The sequence below is a fragment of the Mangifera indica genome, chromosome 5 (genome assembly GCF_011075055.1).
Source record: "Mangifera indica cultivar Alphonso chromosome 5, CATAS_Mindica_2.1, whole genome shotgun sequence".
In the NCBI taxonomy this organism is placed as follows: Eukaryota; Viridiplantae; Streptophyta; class Magnoliopsida; order Sapindales; family Anacardiaceae; genus Mangifera; species Mangifera indica.
This window is the reverse complement of record NC_058141.1, coordinates 13,319,866-13,341,785: the sequence shown is the minus strand read 5'-3', so window position 1 is coordinate 13,341,785 and position 21,920 is coordinate 13,319,866. Positions and strand designations below refer to the sequence as shown.

The 21,920-nt window shown below is 31.8% G+C and overlaps 1 protein-coding gene and 1 pseudogene across 1 annotated transcript; both read left to right on the top strand.

Moving 5' to 3' along the window:
• Positions 1 to 4,402: 4,402 nt before the first annotated feature.
• Positions 4,403 to 8,597, top strand: LOC123216755 (annotated as a pseudogene).
• A 3,312-nt stretch (positions 8,598 to 11,909) lies between these two features.
• On the top strand, positions 11,910 to 14,564 carry LOC123216379 (beta-glucosidase 17-like). The gene is given in 14 exon segments (XM_044636800.1): positions 11,910 to 11,972; positions 12,070 to 12,139; positions 12,388 to 12,446; positions 12,544 to 12,619; positions 12,711 to 12,788; positions 12,860 to 12,947; positions 13,037 to 13,170; positions 13,201 to 13,289; positions 13,357 to 13,472; positions 13,567 to 13,781; positions 13,861 to 13,892; positions 13,979 to 14,078; positions 14,163 to 14,271; positions 14,357 to 14,564. Coding segments are annotated over 14 exon segments (1,437 nt in total).
• The last annotated feature ends 7,356 nt before the right edge of the window (positions 14,565 to 21,920 follow it).

The window sequence follows — 21,920 nt, the reverse complement described above, 5'->3', positions numbered from 1 at the left end:
TTGATTTGATCATGTGATCAACTGATTTATATTAGATTTGGCAATATGAAGATTATCTCCTATAATGTTTATGATTTGCTAAGGACTGCCAATCCAGTGACATTTGTTGGCTAGCCAAAGACCATGAGAGATTTAGTTGGTAATCGATTGCCCAGTTCTACAAATGAACAATCAGTCCTGACAAAAGGTCCCCTTGATTTTCTAGGAGTAAATTACTAAACTGCAAGGGATGGAGGGGACATACTAGCAGCATCCTCCTAATTTACACAACCAATAGTCGTGTTGACGATACTGGTAGCAACAAAACTTTTGACAAATTTAATATCTTTTGTCCACAATAATTACATGTATATATAATCGTGTTTGTATCGTTTTCCCAATATAACTAAACTTGTAATTGACTTGCTGCAGTTGACAAAAATGGTATTTCCATTAGTGAACTGGTACTCTTAATTTTTTCTTCTTATAAATTGTCATTATTCAAGCTAATGAATAAATCGATCATATTTATAGTTTATATGGCTCGCATCATGTTACATAACTTGCAGACAGGAACTGGCTGGCTATATATACGATCTCTCCATGTATATTACAGATAATGGTCCAAAAAAAAAAAAAAAAGAAGATAATTATAGCCAAAAAAATCCACAATTAGTTGTTGAAATCCGTTCATACTTTTCCGGAGTGGCAGATGCAACTAGTAGTTCATTACCAGTGGCTGAATCTCTTATGGATAGCATGAGAATGGCATACCGCCAACTTCATCTATCGTATCTCCTACAATCTATCAAGTCCGTTCGGCATTTAATTAAAACTATTAAATTGTTTTTCTCTGTTAATTCATTGCATTTCGTATTACAAATATTGGCATAGCCTGAGGTGGTTAAAGTGAATAATAGTAAAATATAATGGGTTACAAACTATGAAGTAAATATAATTGTTTACTAAAGTATAATTGTTTTTCTCTGTTACTTCATTGTATCTCGTAAGGCATTGATGTTTACTAAAGTATGAAGTAAATAGAGTGAGGAGAAAGTAAAAGAGGCACAAGTTTTTTAATACGGTTCAATTTGGTGATAAAAAATGCTACATCCACGATGTAGTTATTAGCTGCTGCTCACAAATATCTTGTAGAGAATGTGTAAAAGGACCTTGTTATGCACTTAACTCTCATGGGTTCCTTATGTTTATATGACTAAAAAGAGGAGAAATTATATTAAAATAGATTACACAGATTCCTTTTGTCTACTTACCTGGTACAAATTTATGTTTCATTATTTCATACATATGTTTGTAGACAATTGGGTATCACTAATTCAAAATCTCTATCAAACTAAATGAATTTGACTTAAACTAAATCAAACCAAGTTAATTTCTTAGACTGAGTTTACTTGGTTTCAACTCTAATTTCATGTCCAATAATCTCTATCTCTTGGATTAATTAATTTTTTCTTTTTAAAAATTTAGACCAAGTTTCTTAACTTTTAGGATGCGTTTAATTTGGATAATGTTTTATTATCAAAAATAAGATATTACCATAAAAATAGATTATTTAGAAGATTATTAAGTATAAAATATTACTATGTTTATTAAAAATTTGTAAGTATAAATAATTATTATATTTCGTTGGGTGTAATAAAAGATGACTAAAATGTTATTTTACTTAAATATCCTTAGACATAATTATTATAAAATATTTTTTTATTTGTTATATTAATTAAAAATAAAGATATTTTTGTTATTAAAAATATAATAAATAAATATAAATATATAATAAAATAAAGGTTATATTAGTAATTTTTTACTATAATTTATATTACTATTGATAATAAAATATTATCAAAATATTTTATTACTAATTAATTAAATAAAATAATAAATAATAAATTATTAAAGAAACTTTTTATCCTTAAACAAGAAAAAAAACACAAACCCCATCTCCATTATTGACCAAATCCTACAAGAGAATTCATATTCAGAAATAATTTTTTTTTTTAATGCTTTGAGCAAATCCTACAGTTGACCCTTTATAAAAACGCGCCATATGACCAAACAAATTATATGTTAAGAACTGAGCGCATATATAATTTATAATAAAACTATATTAACTTTTTTTAAATATATAAATAAATTATTATGTGATTAGATGATTTTTAATTAAAAATAAAATAATATCTAATTACATAATAATATATATAAATGTATATTTATTTACCTACTTAAAATAAACAAACATAGTATTGCTCTATAATTTATAAACAAGTAGTGATTATTTTTTAATAAACATAAAATTTTTAGTTAAGTTTAATACATCTGACCTAAAATCAAGTTTTAGTTGGTTCACACTGGTAGTAGCAGGGAGAACTGAACTTTGAAGGTTTTAGTAACTTAATGGGAAGGTTCTCTTCTCTCACCACAAATGAACAAGTAAGGTACGAATACAACATGTCAAACTAATCAAGTATTGTGATTATATTTATCCAATCTTCAAGAAAAAAGTTTCAGATGCGTTAGTCATCCCAATTACAAAAATTACAACATATTATAAAATTTTAGGTTATATCTTATAATAAAATTATATATATACATTTTTTTAATATATAATTTAGATATATAAATAATGTATTATTTTATAATTAAATAATTTTATATTAAAATAAAAATAATGTCTAATTATATAATAATATCTCATTTATATATTTAAATAATATATAAAAAACATGTCCCCCACACCATTGCTAAATGTCTTGACATTTATATTGTTTGAAAACGTGACAAGAAGGTTGTGGTTACTGCTTCACCCTATATTTCAAGGGATTTTAAAAGTCTAGTTTATATCCCTAACAATTAAAAAAGTAAGTTAAGGATCAAACCATGACACTTTGGTTATTAATTATAAGAACCCCTCTATATATTTGATATAAAATAGAAAAAAAAAAAAGAAACATCTTTTTTTCACCCTCTTGGCGTTGGATCTGGATCCATAATAGGATGAATAAATTAAAAATTTTCTTGATCTAGACAAGATATATATATTACCATTTATTTATTTATTTTATATTTGTGGATCAATTCTTAGTTAGTTCCCATAAAATTGTAGTTTGAGGAAGAATATATTATGATACGATCTCGTAATTGTAAATTCATTTACGGTCAAAGATAATTAAAACGTGTCCGGTGCTTATCCATGTGACTAAAATATATATAGTAATTAACTGATACTTAAATAACTTAAAAAATAGGAATGTGGAAACTTAACGTTTACTACTGCTTCGATTCATTATTTAAACTTCAAAACCTTAGTTCTCTATATTAATTTTGCTCACAACGATTTAATCATCTCTTTGTCATCTTGGCTCTTAAATAATACCGAGGACCAAACTATATATTCTAATATCTAGATAGCTTTAAAGCTTTAAAGATATTCACTAGAAAAATGTAGGGTTAGGTTCTTGAAACTCATTGGCTCATCAATAATACCGAGGACCAAACTATATATTCTAATATCTAGATAGCTTTAAAGCTTTAAAGATATTCACTAGAAAAATGTAGGGTTAGGTTTAGGAACGACAATAGGGAGAGATGAGAAGGGGCTCTCAGTCCCCTGTCTACATCCCTATAAATAGGATTGGATTTGAGCCGACTCTAGCCCGCAATTTAATTATTTCTACCTTTATTGTTTCTTATAAATATCATGAGATTAGGTAACTTCTTTTTCAATGAATTTCCTAATACATTAAGATTAGAGTAGTATTATATACCCAAATAATGTACATAACTTTATATATAAATAAAAATATATTATTATATAATTTGATAGTTTTAAAATATAGATAAAGTAACATCCTATTACATGATAATATGTCATTGTTTATATATATTATATTATTTATACGTATAATTTTATAAATTGTTAAGACTAAGGGAAACCAATATTATCGGTCACGAGAAGGAAATTTCTTTAAGGATTTTTGTTTTTAAATCTAAAAGAAAAATGAGCAAACATCTTATGAGAAGTTCTTATAACAAAAAAAGTCATATAATTGCTGATGCATTGAAAAAACAAAGAAGGAAAAAAAAAATATTGATAAACGAGTTCCTTTGGATTAATTCATGAGAAGTTTCCGCATTAGAAAGCATATATTAAATTTAATAAACATTTCATGGGTTAAATTATGCATAAAGATGTGAAAGAGAACGGCAAGCAACGTTGAATATGGTGCCCAACGTCTCAAGATATTATATGTACACTTGGCAAATCTCGGGGACTTAGTTCGTTGTATTTGATTAAGAATAAGGGCAAAATTTTATTGTAACGTCAGGGAGTCTATGGTCATTTACCTTAATATCCATGAATGTTTAAGTATAAATAGGGGCATGGGGAGGCCATGGATGCATCCAAAAGTTGAAAACACAATCAAATATGGCTAACAAACACTCTCTTGCTCAAACACAGAGCATAACAGCAACAGGTGGTCAAGTCGATGATCGCTTCAATCGTACAAGCTTTCCAAAAGGTTTCGTTTTCGGAACTGCCTCCTCAGCCTACCAGGTTGAAATTTACTTCATTTTATCATATCTATCTATATATATGTAGCTGGTAACACTCGTAAAACAAGTAAATTTCTAACAAAATTTATACGATTTCCAGTATGAAGGTGCGGCAGCTGAAGGAGGCAGGAAGCCTAGCATCTGGGATAATTTCACTCACGCGTACCCAGGTTTTTAACATATTTTTGCATGTTTGAATTTTTGTCATTTTTTTTCTCCCGTGTTTAACTTTCTGTGTTCTCTGTTGCATTGCAGAAAGAATAGCGGATCGCAGCAATGGAGATGTAGCCGAAGATTTTTACCACCGTTATAAGGTTTGGAGAAGATTATCTCTTGTTTATTTGTTCAGATATTTGCTAGATTTATGTTGTTAGCTCGCTTCTTTTTTTCTTTTTCTCTGTATTGGATATTATAAAAATGAGTTGATACAAGTTGAAATGCGACGACTATGATCACAGGAAGATGTAAAGATAATGAAGGATATGAATATGGATGCATTCAGATTCTCCATTTCGTGGTCTAGAGTTCTTACTGGTAATATCATTATTTTTCTAACTAAAAGCCCAGGCATAATTTGTTTATTACTACTACCCATACTCTTATTTCCCCCATCTTTTCTATTCGAAAATGCATGACTTTAATATATATTCTATGGAGGTTCTGATTTTTATTAATTTAATCTTTCACTACAAAACAGGTGAGAAGCTCAGCAGTGGAGTGAACAAGGATGGCATTAATTTTTACAATAATCTCATCAACGAGCTCATAGCAAATGGTGATAATTCTAGCCCATACATCTTTATAGTCTATACGTAACGTAAATTGATAAACAGCAAAAATATTTTAATTGAATAAAGCCACAGCTGATTTCACTTTATTTATACCACTAATCTGTCACAGCTCAATGACATCGCCAAACATTATGTATACAAGGGAAAAGGACAATTTCTCACCCAAGTTTTCATGAAATAACAAATATATATCCACGACAGATGAAAAACTCAAATACCCATCTAGATTTTAATCTATTAGAATACACCTACAAATTCTCTGTTAAGGTTAATGGATAAAATTGTTATTTTATCAGTAATATTAAAATAACTAAAATTATATCTTTTTTTTTTTTCAGTTTGGGAAAATAATATTTTTTCTTTAATTAAGTTTTAAAAAATTCACTTTTCCTTTTAGGATACCAAACCTAAAATCCAGTCGTTTTATCTATTGAACAATGAACCAACGACGGAGAAATAAGACGAAGTCATATAGAGAATGACCTCTGGATTACAACCATCGTCTAGATCTCTAAACAATCGAGTGTTATCTAGATTGGACGATGTTTCATTGTCTAGTGAAGGATGACGAACATCGTCCAAATTTGAACAATGCTCATCGTCTAACAATGAGTTGCACCAGCTGCTGTTGGCCAGAAGGAGGGGCGAAGAAAAAACCTAGGGATTTAGAGGGGGTAGTCACTTTTAAAGTTTAGGTATGGGCACTAAATGTTAATTTTTAAAATTTGAGAGGGAAAATAAAGTAAAATAATTTATTTTTTAATAATATTATTAAATAACGGTTTTACTCTTGTATTTAACAGAAAATTTAACGGTAGTTTAGGGATGGATAGGTATTTGAGTTTTTCATCTATTATTAAATAATTTGTTATTAAAATGACCGTAGGGGCATTTTTTAATATTATTATTACTCGAATCGAGCTTTAATTAACTCATTATTAAAATGACGTCATTTTAATATATATTAAAATTTAACGATAGTTTAGGGTAGATGAGTGTTTGAGTTTTTCATCTACTATGGGTGTATTGTAGAAATTAAGCTAAAACTTAGGTGGAAAATAGTCCTTTGCCCCATTTATAAATATAGTATATATGCTTATTTTTTACTAGGGCTAAATTTGAATCAAGCTCGAGTTCGGCTCAAGCTCCAACTCTAATCAAGTTTTTAATTAACTTGTTATTAAAACGATATCGTTTTAATACATATTAATCAAAATGACATCATTTTGTATTAAAATTTTTAACTCATGAGCTTAACGAGCTAAACACCATAAAACTTGAGCTTGAAAATGTCAAACTTTGAGACTCGAGCTTGTTTGAGTTTAGTTCGTTTCAGACTTATTCAAATTGAGCTCAAGTTTGAATAAATTCAGTTCGAATTCAACCCTCTTTCTGACATACATCCATTTGCGCGCAGGTTTGCAACCCTTTGTGACCTTGTTTCATTGGGATGTTCCCCAGGCCCTGGAAGATAAGTATGGTGGCTTTTTAAACTCTGATATCGTGTGAGTGACAGCTAAATTTAACACTGATTCTCTCACACATATTTTTTCGATAGTTAATTAATTGCTTTAATTATTTTGAAAATACAGGGATGATTATCGAAGCTTTGCTGATCTTTGCTTCCAAAGATTCGGTGATCGGGTGAAGCACTGGATCACTTTAAATGAGCCGTCTATGTTTGCTAGCCGAGGTTATGACTCGGGAGCTTGGGCACCAGGCCGCGGCTCCAAATATATGAATGAAGCATGCCAGGCCGGAAACTCTTCCACCGAGCCTTAGACTGTAGGCCACAATCTGCTTCTTGCTCATGCAGCAGCTGTTGAACTATACAAGCAAAAGTACCAGGTAAGTAACTGCTCCTGGATTAGATAATTAATTCTGGTTATTATATGTAATACACAGACAGAAATATATAGAGAGAGAGAAAGAGAGCGCTAATTGAAGAGCTAAAAATGGAATTATGTTGCGGCGTTGACAATATAGGCAACCCAGAAGGGACAGATTGGAGTAACATTAACGACTACTATGATGCTACCTTACTCCAACTCCCCGTCTAATATTGCGCCAGCCAAAAGAGCGCTTGATTTCAATCTTGGATGGTGAGTAAATTCTCCAAACTGATCATTAATTAACCAACGATATTTTAATTGATAAGGCATTTTCTTTATTCTACATTTTTACAGGTTTCTGAACCCGGTGGTGTATGGTGATTATCCAGCGTCCATGCGTGAACGGGTGGGAATAAGACTCCCAAAATTCACCAACGAGGAATCAATGAGGCTCAAAGGATCTTATGATTTTATTGGAATAAATTATTACACAACATATTATGCCTTGAGTATTCCTGCCCCTACGGTCAATATTAGCTACTCAACCGATTCAGGAGTTCGGACAACCCGTAAGTTTGTACAAGAAGCATAACAATCCTGGTAGATTTTGCTTATTTGCTTTTGACCCACTTGTTTTGATAAATTCATTTTCGTTTTTTTCTTTTGCAGCGGTGCGTGACGGTGTCCCAATTGGCGAACAACCTGGTTCAAGCTGGCTCTACGTTTATCCAAAGGGGATCCAAGATCTTCTTCTTTACATCAAGAGCAATTACAACAATCCTGTTATTTACATCACTGAAAATGGTGGGAAAAGTTCTCCAGTTGATTTAACTTCATTGACTGATAATTTCATACGTATAGTTTTAATCCATTTTCTCCATTCTTGTGATATTTTCTAGGGGTTTGTGATACTAATAATACTGCTACCTTACCTCAAGCACTGGAGGATCCAGAGAGGGTACTTTACTACTACCATCATCTTTTGTCCCTCCAAAGGGCCATTAAGTGAGTTTACATTCTCATTATTTAATTTATTTGTTTATCAGTTAATTAACCTTACACTCTTTATAGAACTCCTAGTAAAAAATAATTTGTAATCCTTACAGGGACGGTGTGAATGTCAAAGGTTTCTTCGCATGGACACTTTTAGATGACTTCGAATGGAACTCCGGTTTTACTCTCAGATTTGGTATCAACTTCGTGGACTTCAGTAATGGCAGCTTGAAAAGACATCCTAAAAAATCGGCAATTTGGTTCAAGAATTTCCTGAAGAAGTAGAGCTTGCGAAGAGATATACTTTGCGTAGAATTCTAATGGTTATCTCCTTTGTTGCAGTCGTATCTTATCGCTGTAACTTACAATAAACACATGTAACCGCTTCTAATAAAAAAAGTTTCAATAAAACTACAAATACAAATAATAATATATACAACTTTATACATAAATAATTTGTTTTTATCTTAATTTAAAATTACACAATTAACATACTATTGTTTGAATACAAAATTACGTAGATTATTTATCTGCCTATCACTACTAAAAAAGAATTGCTGATGGTAGTTAGTGCTTCAGACAAGCCTCTAAAGATTGTTTTTAACTAAAACTTCTGAATATGTCCTGTAAAGCTGATTTTCCCTCTGAAATTGAAGCACCAGCAGCTAAGTGGTAATGAAACCACAAGTATCAGTCTTTCATCCCAAGTAATCAATCTATCATAACATTTTAACAGCCACGAACATTTGAAATAGAATTCAGATATTACTAGCATGTTCCGATCACACATTCAAATAAACAACTAACAAACACAGTCACTTTGTAATTGATGAAACCGCAAGTATTGAGCTTTCATCCCAAGTATTCTATCGCAACAACATTTTTCACAAACAGCATAAATCATAAATAGATTGCGCTGACTTTGTCAATTTGTTCATAATCTCTTTAACATAAAATTGTCCCAATTGATCCAACGTAGTGGTTTCCTTTATTGGTATAAATTTTGCTGACTTTGTCAATATGTTTATAATCTTTCGACCCGTAGAAAGACCTATAATAAAGTTCATATATGTGTCTTCTCACTTCCATTCAAGAATGCTAAGAGGTTGCGACAATTCTAAAGGTCATTGATGAACTATTTTTAATTTGTTAACAAACCAGACACTTTGTCACATAACCGCCAACATTTTTCTTCATCCTAAACCATTAGTATGATTTCTTTAGATCTTGATACATTTTTATACTCTCACAATTAGTTGTATAAAAGCATATCGTGTATTTCACTAATTAGGATCTTCCTTTTCAAATCTATATTTTTGAGGAACGTACACAAACAATCCTCAAACCTCAACCATCTACCAACTTAAACTTTGTCTCCTTACCGTCATGCATTTGATTATCTATGTTCTATTTCTCTTAATTTTATCTTCTCAACCATTGTGGATTTGATATCTAGATAGACAAACTCTCCTATCACAAATTCAGTCATCAAGAATCTCCTGCTATAACTCTCCATAAACTATAGTCTAGATTCAAGAAATAGTCTAAATTCAAGGAACCTTTTTATATTTAGGATATCCACCACTATATTAGCTTTACTCAAATAGTATATGATATCATAGCTATAATTTTTCACCAACTCCAACTATCTTCTCTCTCTTGTTCAACTTTTTCTAAGTGAAAAAAATACGTATCTCAAATTTTTGTCATCGATATGTAGATGTTATATCTAACTCTGTCTTCAACTTTTAAAACAAAAACTACTGTTATCAGTTCTAGATTATGGGCGAAGTACCTTGACTCATAATCTTTCAACAATTTGGAAGCACACACTATCATGTTACCTCTTTGGATCAATATTGCTCCTAACCTACTATGTGAGCCATCAACATAAATATATGTCCCTATTCTGACAATGCCAAAATTGGAGTTGTAGTCAATATCTTCTATAACTCCTGAAACTTTGTTCACATAAATCTGTCCACATCAATGAAGTCTTTCTCTTAGTAAGTGCAGTGAGTGGACACGCTAACCTGTGCCAACTGTAAACAGGGGTGATTTTCGCAACTATGCTTATTTCTGCTTCCAAGAATTTGGTGATAGAGTAAAGTTTTGGATCACTTCGAATGAGCCAATTTTATATGGTCAAAATGGGTATGCAACAGGTCATTGTTCCAACTATATTGGAAACTGCACAGAATGAAACTCTACAACAGAGCCTTATATATTGACCTACCACCTGATTCATTCTCATGCAACTGCTTCAAGTTTATACCGGCACAAGCATCAGGTTTGTGCCATTCAAGGGTACAATTAATACTTGACCATTCATGTTATGCTTTGATTGTTACGAATTTGAGATATATCTTTGCAGGTTTCTCAAAAAGGAATAATTGAGTTAGCATGCAGTGAGCAATAGATGGCAAGTACCTAAATGTCAAACAGTTTCCAGCAAAAAAAGCTGCGCTTAGAGCCCTTTAATTTTTTGTTGGTTGATGGGTTTCCTATCCCTTAATTTGATCTTGTGATCAATGGATTTATATTACATTTGGCTATATGAAGATTATCTCCCATAATGTTTATGATTTGCTTAGGACTGCCAAACCTGACATTTGTTGACTAGCCAAAGACCATGAGAGATTTAACTGTTGCTGATAAAAGGTCCTCAAAAAGGAATAATCAATTACCCAATTTTACAGAGGAACAGTCTGATCTGATAAAAGGTCCCCTTGATTTTCTAGGAGTAAATTGCTGAACTGCAAGGTATGCAGAAAACATACTATCAGCATCCTTCTATATCTTTTGCCTACCATAATTACATACATATAATTGTGTTTATATCCTTTTGCCCATATAACTAAACTCGTAATTGACTTGTTGCAGTTGAGAAAAATGGTATTTCTATTGGTATGCCAATGTAGTTATCATACCTACTATCTGTTGGTGTTTTGGTATATATCTCCTTCAACCAGAAGTCCTCCATCAAATTAAAACTGAAGAGATCTCTTTTCAATTATCCAGTCTGAAACTGAGGCACATTACAAAATGAAGTTGCAGGGAAAACTCACCAAGCAATTTAAATATTCTTCCAGGCTTCTCGAAAATATAATTCCCTCGATTTAATTTGGTAGATATATAAATATTTCAAAGTTACAGAAATGATAGCCATCTTAATCATAAAGGAAATTTCAAAATATTGATGAATTTAATTAATACAATATTTCCATATAGCGACTGATCTACAGTCGCTGTCCAAGCTTTTAATATTATATACTTGTTTATTTAGCCGTTTGGGGTAAGTCAACATTTCACTTATTTATTTAATTTTAAATGCATATTAATTTATCTACTTAACCATTCATTAATAATTAATTAGATGAGGAATTGAGAATTGGACACGCACACTTACTATTTTTAATATTATCCTACCCACCATTATTGAATTAGAAACATTTCCAATGAAGAAATTAAATTAACATATAATTTGACCCTAATTTGTTAATAAGAGACATTCCACTTAAAATGTGTTGGGAATAACTAAACCACATGTCTTGTATGTTTACGCAGGTAATTTAATAATTAATAGAGACAATATTATATAACGAAGGTCAGATGCATGCATAATCCATTTCAACCGTTATTATTATTTAACATGACAAACTTTGAGTTTAATAACTTCCTATCTCAGATCCTTTTGCTCTTCCGCACTCAAAGTTTAAAGCCATGTGATCAATACGAAACAATGCTAAACCGGAGTTGTTTTCCGGCTGGTTTTCTATTTGGAGCTGGATCAAGTGCCTACCAGGTAAATCATTCTAAACATGTATATTATTCTTGACAAGAGTGGTCATAAATATAATATGCATTTGCTAATTACATTAACTTTCTGTGCTAATTTCAAGTATGAAGGAGCAGCATCTGTAGACGGCAGAACAAGAAGTATCTGGGATACTTTTGTTATTGAGTACCCAGGTTTCTGTTGTCTTTCTTTCATAATTTTATATATATATATATATATATATATATATATATATATATATATATATATATATATATATATATATACACGCATGATTAATTGGTTGTCTCAGTAGAAAAAAAAATCCCTGTGGCCATTTTTGTTTTTTTTCCTATTACACTATTAAACTAGGAAATTCAATTTTCCGTAAAGGTGACTTTTGAGGCAACATTTATTCATTTTGTAACGGGCGTTATCACAGAAAAAATTTCGGATCATAGTACTGGGGATGTAGCTGAAGACTTCTACTATCTCTATAAGGTATATCAATAAGACTGTCACTATAATTCCTGTTCAAACAAAAAATAAATTACGTTTGGCCCTTTACTAGAAATGAGTAAAATCTATATTGTTCCAGGATGATATCGCTCTGATGAAAGAAATTGGTTTAGACTCATTCAAATTCTCCATCTCCTGGTCTAGAATTTTGCCTCGTAAGTTCTTCATAAATTAATCGGAACTTTAATTTTGTCATAGAGGAAAAATGGAACCATTTTGATCAAAGGAACTTTAATTTTTTTGTAGAGGGAAAACTCAGCAGGGGAGTGAATTGGGAAGGTGTCAAATTCTACAACGATCTCATCGATGAGCTCTTGTCAAACGGTACCGTTTGCTCCTTCTTGATCGTCTCCATCTCTCCTTCCATCTTCTTTAACATTTTGCGTTTTGAGCAGGTATAGAACCTTTCGCAACAATATTCCACTGGGATCTTCCGCAAACCCTGGAAGATGAATACGGTGGATTTTTGAGCCCTGATGTTGTGTAAGAATTTACAGAATTAATTTGGCTCAAATCTGTCTAGTATTCCGACATTCCTGAAAGAAAACTTATGCCTTGGAAATTGTAAATAGGGATGATTTTCGCGATTATGCTGATTTCTGCTTCAAAATATTTGGCGATAGAGTAAAGAATTGGATTACTTTGAATGAACCAAACTTATTTAGTATGTCTGGCTATGCACTCGGAGACTGGGCACCTGGTCGTTGTTCTAACTATATTGGAAATTGCAGTGAAGGAAACTCTGCAACCGAGCCCTATTTAGTGGCACACCATCTCATTCTTTCTCATGAAACTGCTGCAAATTTATACAGGCACAAGTATCAGGTTAGTGATGAATCCGTCCCATACAAATTATCGAAAGGGGGAAATCATGATTGCCATTTCTTTGCAGGCTTGTCAAATGGGAAGAATTGGGTTAGTAGTAAGTGCCATTTGGTTCAAACCTAAATATCAAACAAAATCTTGCAGAAAAGCTGCCCATAGAGCTCTCGACTTTTTTGTTGGATGGTAAGCCTGTTGATCAATTTTATTGAAAGGATTCGTCTCTTCCAAACACTTTAATCTAGACTCGGCAATATTGTAACTTCAATTATTTGCATAGGATTGTGCATCCAATGGTATACGGTGACTACCCAAAGAGCATGCGACAATTAGTTGGGAATAGGCTGCCAAATTTCAAAGCTCAACAATCTGCTCTGGTAAAGGGTTCCCTCGATTTTCTAGGAGTAAATTATTATACCGCCAGGTATGCAGAAGACTCTAATACTACCAGCATTTTTCTAAGCTACACAACAGATAGTCATGTTAACTTGTCCGGTAAGCTCAATACATATTGATCATTATCTTTTTTCAATTAAATATTTACATACTATTGTTGACTGACTGATTGTTGCAGCTGAGAAAAATGGGATTCCTATTGGCGAACCGGTACATATTGCTATTTTTCTATCTAATGTGGGTTCAAATTATATATTTTATACATATGAACGACGTCGTATTATGCTTTTTTGCAGACGGATTGCAGTTGGCTTTATATGTACCCAAAGGGAATAAGACAAATATCACTTTATATAAAGAAAAAATACAACCTCCCCATATATATTACTGAGAATGGCAAAAAAAAAAAAGAAGTGAAAAAGCGATACAAAAGAAATAGACCTGAATGAGAAATTGTTTGAATCTTTTTATCTTTTTCAGGAGTGGCAGATACAAGTAATAGTTCAATAACAATAGAGGAAGCCCTCAAGGATGGCATAAGAATAAAATATCACCAGCTTCACCTATCGTATCTCCTACAAGCTATCAAGTGAGTTCTTGTTTAAACATGTTGTAGTCTTCTATTCATATTCATTATTATTTTATATTAATATAATCTCCATTGACGTTTACAGGATGGGTGCTGATATTAGAGGCTACTCTGTATGGTCATTCATGGATGACTTTGAATGGTCAGCTGGTTACACTTATCGTTTTGGCTTCATTTATGTGGATTTTAACAACAAGTTGAAAAGATATCTCAAAGACTCGGCTTCCTGGTACAAAAACATCCTCCAAAGAGACAATGCAACCACCGAGCACTCTTCTTCATTCTCATTCTAATTCAACATACCGTTCAATAATATTCCCATATATTGATAACTTAAACTAAGTAATGAACTAAGAAATTTCATACTGTAAAGTAATTCTATCAATAGGTATATGTATATTAGAATCGATATATGGAGGAACCATTCCGACGATTTATGGGTGCATAAAATATATGTTTTTTTTTTTTTAAAAAAAAGCGGGGAAATCATATTTTTATGTTTGAAATCTTATTACTTTGACATTCGACTACTTATCGAGGGCAATTTAAATATATGTTGAAACTGCAATTCTTCACCTTTCACCAACCAAAAAACATAACAACTTTTTCTGATGTTGGAGTTGCTTAAAAGTAAAGCAAGGCCCTCTTATATGAACATATTACATTCCTCTAATATGACAGGCTAAGTCTTCGACTTGATATTTTTTTAATGAGGAATCGATTAGTTCACAACTTCACATCAGATAACCCAACAATTAGATTAAATTAATTATGGCGTAGTTTAATTATGTAATGCTTAAGTGATTAACATTGATACTAATCACCTATGCGGCACCTTGAACATGGGCTTGAAATTATTTTCTTAAACTTAGTTGACATATAAGTAAATATTAATCAATAGCAGAAAATGAGCATTAAGAAATAGTGAATATTATGTAACATGCAAAGTTCTTCCAATCCTAAAGCTAAAGATCGGACAGTAATAAATTGGAATATATAGTAGGAACTCTACCTATTATGCTGAAGCCGTGCATGAAAATTTAGAGTTGGCTCAAGAGGATAGTATGTATGAGGAAAAAATTCTTACATGAATTTTTTTATATTTGACAAAAAAATTTATGTAAAAATTTTTACAGACAGAAAGAATTTTTTATAATTTTAATATCTTTTGAAATTATGTAGACTTGTTCAACTTATTTAAAAGCTAGCTGGAAATTTTCAGGTAGAATATTAAAGAAGACATTTTAAAGCAGAAGTAGATAAACAAGAATTCGTATAATTTTTTTACATGTAATGATCTTTTGGAGGAAACAAATATTCTCTGAGTTAAATAATGTTGGGCCACTGTCATGTGCATACTTTTCTTAATAAATAAACAATTAGGGAATTAGAAGATATTTCATCATGTAATTCGATATTATTTTATTTTTAATTTAAAATTATTTAATCATGTGATGACACATTATCTATATATCTAATTGTGTGCTTCAAGCAATCTACATAATTTTATTTAGCTTAAGATGAGTTATATATATTTTCAAATGTATCCAAAATCTAACTCTGTTAAAAAAAAACAAACAATATAGATAAATTTAAAAAATAAAAGAATTTTCCTTTTTTATATTTTATTCTCACATTTTAAATACTACATATTGACATTTTTATAAGTTTGACAATATACAATTCAATCCTTTATAATTCAAGTTTGGGAACATGCCATGCCTGCATCCATCTTAACCCAATTCCCCAAGAATTGTCATCCACCCAAACCCAAACCTACCATTTATAGTTAGTCTTTTTAGATACAAAAGGTTTTGGGTTCTTGTTATTGGGTAGCATATAATTGGATGGAAGGTTCAGGGGATGTATTCTAGCTCATCCTCTTGTCTTGTGTTGATAGTTCTTGGGCTTAGATTCGTCTGATTCTTGTAGAAATGGATCATCCACTTACTTAGTTCATAATTATGGTACCTGAGAAGGCAAAAAGATTTCATTTATGCTAGTAATTATTGAAAAGAATATTGCCCAGTGCTATCTTCTTGTTTCTTTTACATCAAGTATTTTCATCTCTATTGTTTCTTCTCTATTTTCATCTCTATTATTTTTTATTTTTGGTCATCGCTCTAACAAGCAAGGAAATTTGGTACATGTTACAACCATTAGTTTTGTATCTTCTACAAAGACGAACGCATCCATATTATATGAGATCTGCTCCCAATTTTATAGACAATTAATTAATCAACCATATAGAGAAGAATAAATATATATTTGTGTAATCTTCAGAATATGAACAAACATTAAATAATGCAATAGCAAAGAAGGTTTTAATTAAGAAATTAAATTGAAAACAATAATATTAATATTATTAACTTGGAGTCTTGAATTAAAAATTAACCTAAAAGCAGTTGTCCTACTTATTAACAACCCTATAAGAGTTAGAAATTATTAAGGGCATATTCAAGACAAGTCAATCCTAAATAGGGGCGAGCTTAAACTTGACTCGAATAATGGAGAGATCAAATCAAAGTTAAATCAAAATCAGTAGGCTAAAATTTTTTTAATTCAAAATCAACTTATTTTACAAAATTTTGGCTCGAGGTTGAATATCAATTTTCAACTAAAATGGAGTCTTTAGTCTGAGATTTCCTTGAAGGGTATTGCTTTTATGAGTTATCATCTATTGCTATATGTAAAATGGAAATACAACAACCCCGCTGTTGACATCAATGAAAATAGTGAGACAAATCTTTGTACTTAACATTACTAGCTTCTCAAGAGTCTGGTATATAATATATTGCCTTAATTTTTTGTCTTTTCAGGACTTTGTGAATTCATGAAGCAAAACAGTATCACTTGAAGATCAGCTGAAGGATGACTTAAGAATATCATTTGACTATTAACATCTCTCATATATATTGAAGGCTAAAGCTATAAGGCAACTGCTACTATCCAAACTTTAACCAGAAAATTCAAAGTAAAATGAATAATATAAGCTCTAACCTAGGTAGCACGGAAACGGAGTCGAAACGGAAACGTGAAAACGTATTTTCTTAAAAAAAAGGAAACGAAAACGTGGGGAAACGTGTAAATATAAAAAATATAGGGTTTTTTTATAAATATAAAATTTTTATAAAAAATACAATAAAACGCACACTTCCGCTGGGTCGTTCGTCCTGATGTCACAGCCAAACAGTTCCAGTCCCAGCAGTTTCCGTTCTTAGAAAACTCTGTGACATCAGGAACCAATTCCAGAAAACTCTGTGACATCAGGACGAACCGACCCAGAGGAACGCACACTTTTTTCATAGAGTTTTCTTTCTTCCAGCCACTGTTCAGAGAGGAAGAAGACGCCCAAGAGATTGACAGCAAAGAAGAGAAGACGCCCAGAAGACTATTCCACATAGGAAACTATTTTTGTTATTTATTTTCAGAATCACATGAAATTTTACCCAATTCCATATTTGCTTCTTGTGCCTCAAAAGTTTTTGCTTGTGTTTCCTTTTTCAATCAATCAGAAAAGGAAGATTGAGCAGTGGCTTTGGATGAAAGGGGAGTTACTAATAATTCCTGGGGGAAGGTAAGTGTACCAAGAAGTAAGAAGCCCGCCTCAGAATCTTCCTTCCGGTGGGCACTTGGACCCTAAAAATAATAAAAGGCTTAAATCAGCAGACAGGTGTTTCAAAACAAGAAGACAAAAATTCTTCTTTTTTCTGCAACGGAAAAAAACGGAGCATAGGAAACTGTTTCTAGTAAAGAAACGCGTTTCCTTTTTATCTAAAATTACCAAAACGGCCCCGAAACGTTTCGTACCAGTTTCGGGCTGTTTCGGAAACCGAAACGTTTCGGATTCATGGAAACGCACACTGCTGTGCGTTTCCGTGCTTCTTAGGCTCTAACTCTTGTTTAATCTTTCAGAAAAGGTGTTGATTTGAGAGGATACTATGTGAATTTCGCAAATGGTTTACAAAGATTTTTCAAAAACCTACCTTATCATTCAAAGCCTTGCTTCAAAAGGCAATGATTGTTTTCATTTATCAGCCCTCTTTTATTGTATTCTCAATAATTCAATCTAACGATGGTAGCATTCCATATGAAGAAGATGAAGGGCAAAAGCTAGCCACATCTCTTTTAAGATAAAGTAGAAGATAGGATAGTGATTTGAGTGAAAACGCAACAAAATTAAATGCACATGGGAAGGAGACAATACTCACATGACTGAAAGCTGGGCATTGCTTGCTCAATTCAAAACACCGTATTTGGCTTTTTTATGTTGTAGATTTCTTTTCTTATCCTCTTAGTTAATATTATATTATGATCATCAAACACTACTATAGCTCCTCATTCAATTATATTTCATTACTTCATGTTAGCCATTAAATGAGAGGAGCCCCTTTGTTTAGAGTAAACATGTACAAAGAGAAATACTGGATTGGCTTTGGGCGCCATTGCATGAACAAATAGAGGTTTTTGTTTTTCAAAAGTGCCAGCAAAAATTGACCCACTGCATTATTTCTTTCTTCTTACTTATCATCATGAATTTGTCCATCCAAGGATTGGAATTAATCAAGAACAAGCTCTTCCTCTTCTCTCATCACCATGTGCCTTGTTGCATCTCTCCTGCTAGCTACATTATCCTGTTCTTGAGACATTTTCAGTTAGCAGTTACACATGGTGAAGGCCCAACACAAAACTTTTCATCCAAATATAACATGGAAAAACAAGAAATATTGGTGCCTAAATGTTACAATCCAAAAGGTAAAGTTCCATAACAAGTTATAAGTTTTAGATGCTCATGTGAAATTCTAAAGCAAACTCCTTGCAGTTTGATTATTGATATCAGAATGGGCTCATTACTCAAGAGGGGGACTGAATTGGTTTCAAAGCAGGTTTGTTTTCAAATAGAATGGATGCAACAGCCTTATAAGGACACAAGGTTCATAAGGTGAAAAGTTTGTCACATTTTCTATCACTATCTAATGAACTTAGAATTTTAATATAAGATTAGATTTTCTTAACTAAATAAACACATTAATTATAAAGAACACTTACGTTAAACTTAAAAGCAAACTTGAACCAAAGTTATTAAGACTTGTTAATAATTTATTCTTGAATACTTTAGATAAAAACTATTAGTGTGACTTGATTTTCAAGTCATGGATTAAATTTTGAAGCACCAAAAATAACTGACTGTTGAAAGCCATGATATGTGATTATAATGACAATAATAATTAAAAGTCTTTTAATGTATCCTTTTCGTAATTGTTAATCCTTGATCTTGAAAAGCTAATATGAATCCTAGTTGAAATTAACAAAATGTATAGGTTAACATTTCTCTATCAACCGCAACACAACCACAAAGGTGCTCAAATGATATCAATTTACATAAAAAACAAAACCCTTTATTGAAACTAGACACAATATAATATCCATACAAGCAATATTCAATCCTAGATAATGTAAGTTTGTTTGGCTCCATATCCTTTTTGGCTTACATTATTGATCAACACAGCTGTGCTTGCTATTGCTATTGCAATTGCGAGTTGCTTTAGCGTTTGCAAGTTTTGTACAAATGAAAAGAACTGCCAAGCAAGTGACCCACTTCATGTATCATTTCCTTCTTATCAGCGAGCACAAACATGAAGCATGTCGATTCCATTATTGGACATTATTGTCAAGAAGAAGATGGAGCTAGATTCTCAATCTATGCATATTTGTTTGTGATTCATCACTTGTCCACCAAGTTAAGCATGGGGATTTCTACAACTTATCGATATTTGTATGTTCAGTCAGAAACTCAACATTGGATTCCAATTTTCACATGGCGTGATACAAATTTTATGCTGAAAAGTGAATGATTTAATTAATGAAAAATTTTGTGTGGATAGAGAGTGGCTACGCAGTGTTTTGGCATTCTTCAATGTTTCAACTTGTGGCTGGGTTCACAATAACTCCTGTCTTCTTTCATACTTGTGGTAAATTATTATTTTTTTCTTCATTTTCAAGTCACGGATGCTTTTAAAAGAACATGTTTTGGAACTATTAATTACTTGTTTACAGTCAAAGATAATATAATGAAGCCCATTAATTTAACTAACATATATCATTATCCCATAGATATTAATGTTTGTTTACTTAATTTAAGAAGGCCGATTTACTATTACTTTTTCTTTAAGTTCAATAAGTATGAGATGATAAATTTGACAGTAAAATAACATTTTTATCACTTTTAATATAATAGAGTTCATATTAATTACACCCTTCATAATACAAAAATTACATATTGACCCTACAACACTTTATATATATATTTTTTAATCTTTTTATTTTCTTTATTCTTCTTTCTTTTTTCTCATTTATTGGCCACCACAAAATACCCAAAAGGAGCAAACGAATATACAAGAGACAAGTTTTAGAATTGAGAGGTGTGTGTCATAACTCTGAGAAGTCTGGTAAGGAGATATCTCAACTATCCGACATTTTTCTCCTATTTTTGGTGTTTTTCTACTGTTTTGGCATCTTCTGATGACTTTTTAGCATTGTTCACCGGCTTGGAACATTATTATGATGGCTTTTTCCAACATTTTCCCCCCCGTTTTTTGTGTCATAATCTAATGTTTCCAGCTTCTAACAATATTCTAATGATTTTCTAGTGTTGTTCACCGTCCTCCAGTTTTTGATACTATTATAGTGGCTTTTTAAAACTGTTCTCCTATTTTTAATGTCGTTCTCTCTATTTTCAATGCTAGAATCTGGTGTGGTGTTCTCAACCTTTGATCACGTATAGCCTTTTTAGGATAAATTGTTATTTAACTTTAGAGCAATTTTGTTTTTACATTAACTTCATAAAAAAATTGAACATGTTTTATTAACAAAATTAATAGGTTAGAAGAAAGGGAATTTGACTTTTCAAACTTATAAGGTAGAAAACTGTCATTTCATCAAAGTTTGGGTGGGAACTAGTCATTCGGCCATTCAAAAAGTGATTTACATCTAGTCCTTTTCTATGGGTTACACATGACACATTTTGTTTGCCATATTAACAATGTTATAAATTGGTCATTTATATGTAACTCTCTTCAAATTGGCCTCAAATAAGTATGCAGAATAATATAACAATTCAGACCTTTGTATATCATTGACTTTGAATATTTTAATAAGAAATTCGGAAATTTCTCACTAAATAACCAATTTACCCCTTAACACAGATGGAGGCAAAAATGCAAAATGCCCAAAAGCAAAATTTTGGAATTGGGAGAGATGGCTTGGATATTTCGCTTGATATATTATGAAAAAGTGCCAGCGAAGAAGCTGCTGTATGGTTTAGGTTACTGTGTCTTATCCCCACAGACATGAATCATGTCTTTTACCATGTTTAGCATTAATCAAAGCACATCCATGAAAAAACTTGTGGCTTCTTCCCTGTCCACCATACTCCCCACAAATCAACTGCTTTTTTTTTTTTTAAATTTTTGTTTCGATTAATAAACCACGACATCATCCTCAACATAGACAATGAGCGTTGCTGGATTCTCTCTAGTTAATGCAAATTCCTGGGGATTTTCACTCGGTAAATCTCGACTGAAATTTGAAACACATCTTAGTTTCGCACATGGCCTAGCCATCTTATCCCCCAACGGCACAAAATTTCC